Source organism: Condylura cristata, unplaced genomic scaffold (assembly GCF_000260355.1).
Source record: "Condylura cristata isolate star-nosed mole 26May11 unplaced genomic scaffold, ConCri1.0 scaffold00032, whole genome shotgun sequence".
Classification (NCBI taxonomy): domain Eukaryota; kingdom Metazoa; phylum Chordata; class Mammalia; order Eulipotyphla; family Talpidae; genus Condylura; species Condylura cristata.
This window is the reverse complement of record NW_004567133.1, coordinates 14,105,229-14,116,096: the sequence shown is the minus strand read 5'-3', so window position 1 is coordinate 14,116,096 and position 10,868 is coordinate 14,105,229. Positions and strand designations below refer to the sequence as shown.

The 10,868-nt window shown below is 50.3% G+C and overlaps 1 protein-coding gene across 2 annotated transcripts in view; it reads left to right on the top strand.

Moving 5' to 3' along the window:
* The first annotated feature begins 78 nt into the window (after positions 1-78).
* The window catches only part of SHISA9 (shisa family member 9), a 224,101-nt gene continuing 213,311 nt past the window's right edge, over positions 79-10,868 (top strand). For both annotated transcript variants that reach the window (XM_004692118.2, XM_012731808.1), the window contains exon 1: positions 79-641. In XM_004692118.2, coding sequence (XP_004692175.1) covers positions 79-641 — 563 coding nt within the window. The remainder of the gene's footprint in view (positions 642-10,868) is intronic.

The following is a 10,868-nucleotide window of genomic DNA, read 5'->3' as shown; positions in this document are numbered from 1 at the left end:
AGCTTCGGCCGCGCGTCGAGAGGCGGCTGCAGCGGCTCCAGCAGCGGCCGAGCGGCCGAGCCCGGGTTGGGAGACACCATGCGCCGCGTCCTCCGGCTGCTCCTCGGCTGCTTCCTCACCGAGCTGTGCGCCCGCGTGTGCCGGGCGCAGGAGCGAGCGGGGCACGGGCAGCTGGCGCAGCTGGGCGGCGTGGTGGTACTGGCGGGGGGCAACCGCTCCGGGGCAGCCTCCGCAGAGGCCGGCGAGGGCGCGGGGGTCTCGGACGCGCCCCCGACCCGGGCCCCCACGCCAGACTTCTGCCGGGGCTACTTCGATGTCATGGGCCAGTGGGACCCGCCGTTCAACTGCAGCTCGGGCGACTTCATCTTCTGCTGCGGGACTTGTGGCTTCCGGTTCTGCTGCACGTTTAAGAAGCGGCGACTGAACCAAAGCACCTGCACCAACTACGACACTCCGCTCTGGCTCAACACCGGCAAGCCCCCAGCGCGCAAGGACGACCCCCTGCATGACCCCACCAAGGACAAGACCAACCTGATCGTTTACATCATCTGCGGGGTGGTGGCCGTCATGGTGCTCGTGGGCATCTTCACCAAGCTGGGGCTGGAGAAAGCGCACCGGCCCCAAAGGGAGCACATGTCCAGGTGGGCTGCCTCCCCCCTCGCCCTCTCCTCCGGGCGCCGCTCTCCCCCCTTCTCTCCCCTTTCCACCTTCTCCCAAGCAATGGCGCTCCCCCCCACCCCAGCATCTCCTTCAGGGGATGGCACCCGGGAAGCCAACTTCGGCTCTGAGAGTGGAGAGGGGGCGCTGGGCTCAGCACAGGTGTGGATTTGAGCGTGTGTGTATGTGTGTGTGTGCGCGCGTGTGTGTGCGCGCGCGCGTGTATAGTGACTGACCCCTAGATCTCTGGCCGCCCCCCTCCTGCCAAGGACTGAAGAGGACTAGAGACTGCCTGGGGGCCCGTTGCCCCGAAGTCTTGGGTTTTGGGGAGGGGGTCTACCTCTCGGATTCCAGCTGGTAGCCTCTAGGTAAACAGGGGCAGGCGAGCTCCAAAGGGAAGGGGGGCGTGTGTGAGCCCGCGCGCGCGCGTGTGTGAGGGAGACGGGGAAGGAGTGTGTGCCGCCTGCAACTCGTACGACTCGCGAAAATGAGGCGAGGGAGGTGGAGAGCGAGGGGAGGCGAGAACAAAAGCCTTGCTTGGAGCAGCCGCCTCGCTTTCCCTGAGCTGCCAGGTCCCGGGAATTGGAACCTGGACTGCACCCGCTCCCCAAACCCGCCTCCACTTTTCCCAGTCACCACCCCTCCCTGCCGGGGACTGTGGCCCCCGCGGCGCCGGGAGCCCCGGCTGGGGTCGGCGTGCATCCCAAGGGCGGGAGCCCCCTCCCGAGCGCCTTCACCCCCTAGACACCCTGATTCGTCAACTTTCTCGTTTGCCTTATTCATTATGCAAGTCCCAGCACGAGCAAGCCGCAGCAGATGGGAGAAGGCATTTGGGGATTAATGGAGCTATTTGCCTTTTGCTTTTTTTAAAGTGTCTAAATGGATTCGCACAAGCCAGTAACTTTGGAGGCGGAGGGTGCAGCCCAGAGCATGCAGACCCCCTACCCAGGCAGAGGCCAGGGGTGGGCTTGAGGTCCGAGCAGACGGGGTTCGAGAGTGCCAGGCAGCGTGAGCACCGCTGGGTGACCGGGGTGCAATCTCTATCAGCTTTCCGAGTCGGGGCAACCGAGTCGCCCCGCTTCGCTCCCCTACACCGCCCCCACCCCCTCCACCGGCGGCCTGTGTGTGCGCGACTGGGTGCACGCGCTCCGTGCGCCTTGCCTAAAAAATCTGAACAAAGAGACCCACCAAAAATAGGCGAAAGAACATCACCAACCACCTCACTAGTAATTATTTTCTATTTATACGCAGAGTATCCGATGATGACTTTTTTTCCCCCCAGAGGGAAGGGATTTGGGGGAAGACGTGGAGAAGTTCTTTGCGGTTTGGGTCAGCGCGGGAGGTGTGGATGGATGGAGAGGTCTCAAAAATGAGGATTCGGGGAAACTCTGACACTCTCCTTGAGTAAAGCTCTGGTCCCGCCCATCTCCAGCTCCCCCTGGTATGGGTAGTTTCACTTCCCGCAGTCTCAGCCTGTGGCTGTCGACTCCGGGGTCTATATTAAGGTGAGAGTGAGATACCCACGCAGGATTGCGGTGGCGGGTGTCGCCTTGGTAGGCAGAGTCACCCCGGGATAGGTAGGCTGCTTTGCCCTGCTAGAAGGGTTAATGCCTCTGCTGAGATCTCCACTGAGCCCTAACCTGGCATAGCCGCTCGGAAAGGAGCCCGCCTGGGAGTTGGGGGTGGGGCGGGAGAGTGGGAGGGGCAGGGAGCGGGGAGGTGCCGGAGGGCTAAGCTCTGGGCCTGGGGGAGAGCTCGGCGCTGGTCGCGGGCTCTTTGATCTGCTGTTCTTGGTGAGACCTCCTCCACTAGATGCCTGCAGGCCCTGCCGGCACTCAACTTCCTGGCCCTGCCCCTGCCCTGTTAGGGGGGAAAAGGATCGCTCAGCCTGGCAGGCTGCCTCCCCTTTGTTGTGCAGGTCATCTGCAGGTGAGCTCTAGCGGTATCCAGTCCCAGGGGTAGAGGGCATCTAAACTGGCTCTCCTGCTGAAATTTGGGAAATTCCAGAATGGAGTGGAAGGTACACTCCCAAAGAGGAAGATTAGTTGATTTTTACAGACAACTCCTAAGGTGTAGGTTTCAAAGGGTTCCGGTTTAGGACCCTCATGAATGCTTTTTAAAAAATCCTGGTGCCAGGGCCCCCCCCCTTAGAGTATTTAAACCTGAATTTCTAGGGTGGAGTCTGAACTCGGCACTTTTTACCAGGTTTTACAATGTTCAGCCAATCATTGTAAAGGAAAAGGAACTAACAGTTGCTGAGCACAGGTCACTGGTGTGTGTGTGTGTTTGCATGGGTGTAAACATTCCCCATTTACTTTTACCCTGCAAGACAGGCACCGGTGTAGTAGACACTCGTGGCTCAGGCTGGCTGGCTTGCCCAAGGTCACTGGTGAGAAAAGGGGAGACCCAGCCTCCTGGTTTCAGTGGTGTTCCTGGAGGACATGTTTAGACTGAGCGAGTGCCAGAATTTGAGTGGGGGTCCCACATGTGAGTTCTACCCAAAGAGATCCTGAATCAATAGGTCTGGGATGGGCCCCAGAAATCTGCATTTAACAGCCTCCCCAAATGACTCCTATAAAGGGGTCCACATTTTGAGCCGCAGGGGGTCTTGGGTCTGGGACTATTTTACAGGGCTGAGGAAGCAATGACTGAGTCCAGCCTGACTCTTATTTGCATTCTGTTGCTGTTCTCTCTGCCTCTTTCCTGGTGTGTATTTCCCTGGTGTTAGGGCTGCCCCCCTGCCCCCCCCCCAACCTTCCAAATGCACATGGCATCTGCACTCCCGTGTATCAGTGAGCCCATCTGATTTTGCCTGCCTGGGAGGGGCTGGCAGCCACCCTTGGCATCAGAGAGATTATAGGTGGCTTCCAGGTGAAATTAACCTGCTGGCTGCAGCCTCTTCCTTTGTTTTGTTTGGGGCTCCAAGGGTCACTGAGATGGGCGTCTGCATCTCAGCACCTTCTCATCAGAGACTGACAGCTCTCCGCAGTGCTCCGACGCCAGTGCACTTGAATTCTCCCGGAAGAGGCTTCCGTGATGTCAATTTTCAGGCCCAGAGGCGTGGGCACAGCCCTGCTCCTTCTGGGCTGATTTAGGACTGAAAAGAGGAGAAAGACAGCCATTCCCGGAGGGGGTGGGGGCCTTGAATGAGAGGTGGGGAGAACTGTCCAGAGGTTGTTCAGCAGCTGCAAACAGCAGTCACATCGGACAGTATTTATCGGAAGAATTGATTGCAAATGGTGGCCGGCCAGCAATGGTTGGCAAACCATGCTGGCAGGTTGGGTTTGATTTGCAAGATATTCCTGTTTATGTCTTCTCATTTTCATTTTTAATTTGTTCTTGATTTTTTATATTGTGAAACACTTTGACATACAAAAGAGAAAGCAACCTTGAAAGAATAATAAAATGAATTCCAGGATAGCTTTCATCCAAGACCAGGGCTTCTCAGCTGGACACTGCTGGCGCTGGGGGTCTGCCTGTGCACCAAGGGGCCGTGGCAGCCTCCCTGGCCTCCTCATGCTCAGCCAGTAGCACCCACCCACATCCAAGTTGGGAGAGCACAATATGTCCCGCAGACATTGTCAGATGTTATCTAGGAGCAGAATCACCCCAGTTGAGAAGTACTGTTCTAGATCGATCTAGTATTATTAGTGTTTTGTCTTATTTTTTTATTGCTATCTCTCTCAGTTCTTCCTTTTCTCCCTCCCTCTCTCCCTTTCACCCCATTTTTTTTCTGTTTTTTTTTTGGGGGGGGTGCTGAGGCGTTTGCAAATAAGTCACAGACACGACATTTTGTCTGTACACATTCAGCGCAGGTTTCCTAAGAACCAGGGTATTCTCCCACAAACTACAATTCCACTACCACATCCCAGGAAAATAATTAAAAGTCCGTATTGTTATCAAATACCCAATCACATTAAAAACGCCCCAATTCCAGAAAAGATGTCTTTTAGAGCTTGGATCCAGTCAAGGCTCATTGCATCTGGCTGTGAAATCTCTGTAGTCTCTATTCTGTGTGCTTTAAAACCAACTTTAGAACCAATTGCCAAACTTTGGAAAGGTTTTGCATAGAAGTCCAGATTTCTGGTTTTTCTTAAGAAATGGCTGCATCTGGCAACGTTGGACTTGATCTTCATAAGGCAACTTTTAAATATTGGTTTCACTGAGTGGTGACTGTCCCCCTAGGAGGTTCTTGGGTCACACCATCCACCACCCCTCGGCCGTGTTACCTGTAGGCCCGAGAGAGGAAGCCAGGTCGATCTGAACAGGCTCAAGTCATGTGGCCTGAGACCTAATTCCAGCTCGGCCACTTAGCTGTGTGACCTTGGGAAAATTTCTCCACCTCTCTGAGTCCTCGGTGTTGTGTGTAACACCAGATAATGATATTCCCTGTGTCTTAGACTTGTTTGGGAATTCCTTGAACACAGACCTGGAAGCTCTGAGCAGTCTGTTACATGGTTGCTGCTTGGTAGCTATTACCCTTATCCACTGAAGAGGGTGATGGGTCTCCGTGGCCACCACTTGCTCTGCTGCATCTCTGTAGTATGTGACATCAGCCATGCCTCTCTACCCCTCTCCAGACTTGCATATCATCTTAGCGGGCGGGGGCAGCAGGTTCAGAAGAGGAGGGAAGAGGCCTGTGTGAGGACATGAGCCATTTGCCAAGTGCTGGTGCAGATGGTGGAAATCCTGGCTGGTTTCACCCTTTTGCATAAGCTTGTGCGTAAATTCTCATTTAATTTGATGCCCCTCTTCAATGTGCTAGGCTAGGACAATCTGCTGTTTGTAAAGATTGCTTCCCATAGATCTCCCGGTGACGAAAGGGGTTGAACTCCAAGCCCAGACAGTCTCAGGCCAGAGCACAAGTCCTCGCCCATTAGGCCACCCTGCCTTTGAGCACACGCAGCAGGATCTGAGTCTCAGATGCCAAAGAAGAGATTCATGTCCTGCAAATACAGCGCATGCACCAGGCCCGGTTCAAAAAGCCACTGTAAGATCAAGATGAGGCTTGTTCTGTGCACCTGCCCCAGCAGGCCAGCTCTTCTGGCCGAGGCATTGGTGCGAAGTGACCTTGGGGGCAGCAGTCTGCGTTTGAAGCTCTCTACGCTCGAAGCCAGTAGGGAACAGATGTCATTATTTTGCCCACTTTCAAATAGATGGAGAATTTCAAGTGGCAAATCACATAGCACAGCGCCTGTCTGGCTTCTTCCCCATGCACTTCCGAAGCCTTGCAAAGAAATGGCATCAAGTGACAAAGGTCCCTCATTCCCTTGCCTTTTTGTTCTCCCAGCTTCCCCTTCTGCCCACGCATCTGTGGGTATCCTATGACTTCAACCAGTTCCCCACCCTGAGAACCCCTGCATGCATAGACTGTCGGCTGTGGAAAAGCCACTAAGTTATTTTTCCTCGAAAGATATATTTGCTCCTCTTTAAGCACCAGGTCCCACCATTTCACAAATCCATTTTATTGGGGCATAATGTACATAAGAAAATGCATGCATTTTAAGTGTACTGTTCATGAATTTTGACAAATGTTTATACCATGTAACGATCTCCCCAGAAAGCACCCTCATGCCTGTTGCCCTTGCGTTCTTGAAAAATAAATGATGCTTTTGGTGCAAGAGGAAATGCTGAGAAATTCTCTTTCAGTGTTTAAAAGTCAGAACAAAGCCTAGACCTTGGGGTCCCTGGGGGCTAGGGAGCCCCAGAGACCTTGAGGCAGCTGCTAGTGCTCTGAGACCTGTCACAAATGTTGGGTTCTCTTATTGGCCTACCTATGGTACAGGAGTTCTGGCTTCTGACAACCTTTTTACATGACAAGACAATGCTCCTCATTCTCTCAATCACTTATTCACATGCTCATTCAATGGGTATTTACTAAGTGCCTATGGTATACCGAGGTCTGTGCTGAGAGCCATGAGAGAGCAGAAAATGATCTTTGACCTCAAAATGGCAATGTTTCAACATAATTGTTCTGAATTGGGTTAAGGAAAGGTTTGGCTTCTTTAGTAAGGTATGAGCCAGGTTCCCTTGGGAAACAGAACCACTGGGATATACTTTTCTGTCTATCTCTATCTGTCTGTCTTGTCTATCTATTTACTTACCTATGTATCCATTCATTCATCCATTTATCTACAATCAGTCATAGGTACAGATATACAGATATTAGTGTAGATATTGATATAAATTATCATGAAGACTGGCAAGTCCAAAATCTGCAGAACTGATGCCTCAAAGTCCAGCAGGCTATTGAAGAATGAGGAAAGGCTAACACCCCAGTTTGAAGGCCATCAGACAGTACACTTTCCTTACCAGGGAAGGGTCAGCATTTTGTTCTATTTGGGCCATCAACTGATTAGATGAGGCCCACCACACTTAGGAAGGACTCTATTTAGTCTACCTATTTAAATGTTAATCTCATCCATAAAGCACCCTCAAAGACAGCTGCGGAATAGTATCTAACCAAAGAGCACACCATGGATAGGCAAGTTGAAATGTAAAATGAATTGCCACAGCACCTTGAGGATATTGCTACTCTGAGTGTGGCCATAGCCACTCTATCCCCTGGGAGCTGGAGCAGCACCTGCAGACTTCATGCAAAGGAATCTGCACTTTAGCAAAACCCTGGGCCATAGGATGCACATTCGTTTGAGACACACCCAATGATGTATCAAAAATAACCCCTTGGGCATTTGTTTGGCTTCTGGTGCACAATGGTGTCCTCCCATTGCCTAATTCATTACATTTTTTGGACACATGCCTATGTAACATGTTTTTAGTAATCATCTCAATATGTACTCATTTATTAATAAGTATTGCACCCATCCGTGAACCATGACTCAGTACATTATAAAGTGTACAGAAGAGCAGACTTTTTTTTTTTAAGATTTATTTATTTGTGCATACAGAACTGGGGTACAGGCCAGAGGCTCAGGGGCGGCGAGAGGCCCCACCAGAGACAGAACTGGGAGCAGAACAGGCAGATCGACGAAGTCCACTGCTGAGGGGAGCAGCGGGCTGGGTAGGAGAGGTCTGCCACGCCATGTGGTCACCTCCGGGGCAGGCGGGAATAGAACTCATGCGGAAGTGGCTTTAGCTTCTCAGTGCTGCGTTTTCACCCGCTGTGCCACCAGGGAGGGCCACGAGCAGACATTGTAAATGGAGTTGAAGATGAAAAATACTACTTTTAAGTTTGTCACTAATCATGATGACTTCATGCAGTCATTAGTTGATATCTCAAAACACGATGCACATTGAGGATGAAGTTCACCAATAATAAATCCCTATTTTGAATACTTCTCATGAGAGTTTTGATTTTTTTTTTTTTTTCTGAGTTCATTAAGTCTGAATAGACCATGGCTACTTGCACTTCTGGGAAGATGTTGACAAGAAGGGAGATTCAACTCTATAACTCCTGTATTTGCTTAAGCAGTATTTTCATCCCTTATGGTTTTGTTAAGAAGGGCCTTTGTGAGCCATAGGTCTGCTAAGAGATGGTTAGATTTGTTAAAACGGCATATTTTAACCTGCATTTTCCTTTTAGGGGTGTTTGCAAAACTGCATTTTAGGCAATGCACCCCCATGCAAATTGAGTGCCACTGCCACTTAACCTTTGGTCCAAAGCTCCTGACTCTCACCTCACCATGTAATGTGGGCATTGCACAATGAGGGCACCCATCAATACACATACTAAATCAGGTTCCCATATTTAAAGTTGAAGTAGCACTGGCTTAGAACATTATAAGTCTCAGGTGTCCAGCATTAAAAACCAGCACTTGCATGTGTGACATTATGCTCATCACTGAAAGTCTAGTTTCCATCCATTACCATACAAGTGCCCCCTTTCTCTAGTGCACCCACTCCTCCTTCCCTTCTAGAAACCATTATTTTGCTTTTGCAGTGTAAGAGTTTTCTGAGAATGACTTTTATAGAAAAGACAGGAAACGAGTGTTGGTAAAGACGCAGAGAACGAGGAACCCGAACACACTGTTGGTGGGGAATGTAAATTGGTGTCACTACTATAGAAAACTGGTATGGAGAGTTCTCCAAAAAATAAGAATAGAACTACGCTAGGACCCAGTTATCTACTAGGTGGGTATTTACCCCAAGAATAAGAACACACTTAATTTGCAGCATTATTCAGTTTCTCACCTTTAACGGCAAAGACCATACACTGAGGTTCTCCTCCCCATGGGTGTCATTTTATGTAGTCCCTGGAGAGACTGTACATACCTGGAGGCCCTTGGCCAGGATGTGGTGGTCTCTCACACCCTTGTGTACATAATGTTCTCTGGAGAGGACGGCTTCAGGGACCTGTCCTGGGGGGTGGGGGAGTTGTCCTTGGCCTTTGGGCTGACTTCTCATGAATGTAGGCACACAGGAGAAGATCCAGGGCTTCTGCAGACCGCAGTGCTGACTGTGTGCATGGTCACCATCCTGATGACTGACTCTGCCATGTTTATGGAAGCCTCTGCATTTTGGAATTTGAGAGGAACTCAGAGAACCTGGTGGATTCTTGGAAAAAACACAGAATTTTCATTTAACCCCAGAAGGGATCAGAGATTAAGACAAGAAGTTATTTAGATGTGAAAAAGGTAAATTGGGTTGGGGGGCCTCTGCCGTTTGCTTCAAGTGTTCCTGCAGCCCCCGAGATTTCAGTCCCTGCCGACTGCGTAGGGAAGGTAGGAGGTTGAACATGATTTAAATGACATGCTGGTTGGTATCTCAGTTCCTCCCCTGACTAGTTAATTTGAGCACGTTTTACTCTGTAAGTGCGCCTGATAATCCACAGCTGGAATGTTCCACTCCTCGTTGGCCACGTCCCCATGACTTCCTTGCTGGGTCCTCGGCTATCTGAGCTCTTTCCTGTCTCACGACTGGTGCACTTGCTGCTTCCTCTGGTTGGAATATTCTGTCTATCCGCTTTGTGGGACCAGCTCCTTCTAACTGTTCAGAGCTCAGTTTGAATGTCTGCTCCTCAGGAAGATTTTCTTGTTTAACTTATTCTGTATATTTAGAATTAAAAAAAAAAAAAACCATACAACTCCATGGTTTTTAGTGTAGTCATGAACATCCACTACGACTCTCTAGTTCGTGAACATTTTCATCACCCCAACAAGAAACCCCTATTCACATTCCATAGCAGACACCTCCCATGTCCCCACCCACACTCCCAGCCCCTGGCAACTGTTGAGCTCCTTTCTGTCACTATGGATTTGCCTCTTCCTAACACTTCAGATAATAAAATCATACACTCTGTGACTTTTTGTGTTTGACTTTCTTTCACTTCGCATAATGTCTCCAAGGTTCACTCATATGATAGCTGGTATTAGTAGTTTATCTCCTTTTCACAGATGAATACTATTCCACCCCATATATACATGTCTTTTATCCATTCACCAGTTGATTTGGGAATAATGCTGCTATGCTCCAGTCTCTCTTGATCATGTTACTCTTTTATTTCTGTTTGCAGCTTTTATGTAATAATTTAACATGCATATTTTTCTCCTCTCCTGTAGGATATCTATCCTGTAGAATATAGAGCCTCCAGTTCATGAAGAATTAATGATTTTTCTTTCCATGGACCTCTGTACCAGTTCCTCTGATTCCTTCCCTAAGATTAAATAAGTCTTTCCAGGGAAAGATGAGATGAGACAGTCAGAGAGCTATGTTTTTAATTCATTTTTTAAAAATTCCCCTCATGCAGAATTTCATTAGCTTTGTGTTAACATCATGAACAAAATTAATTTTAGACCAAAGTCAAAACCACTACTCTGTTTTCCTTCAACTATATTTTACCTCCAAAACGTGGCAAGTAGGAATATCCAGTTTACTCTTTGGCTAGGCCTTGCTACTCTGCAGGAAACTTGTCTGTCTCATCCACTGCATCTCCTTGAGTGACAGGTGCTTCGGCAGCACGTGTGTGCTGAGTGAGTGCGCGAGGAAGCAGCTGTTGTGCGCTTGTCCCTGCGACCGGTCTCCCTCTAATTCACGTGGGACTCTGCAGTGTTGGCCCGGGGCTGGCAGTGTTGGCCCCGGCCTGGCAGTGTTGGCCCGGGGCTGGCAGTGTTGGCCCGGGGCTGGCAGTGTTGGCCTGTGCCTGGCAGCGTTGGCCCCGGCCTGGCAGTGTTGACCCCGGCCTGGCAGTGTTGGCCCGGGCCTGGCAGTGTTGACCCCGGCCTGGCAGTGTTGGCCCGGGCCTGGCAGTGTTG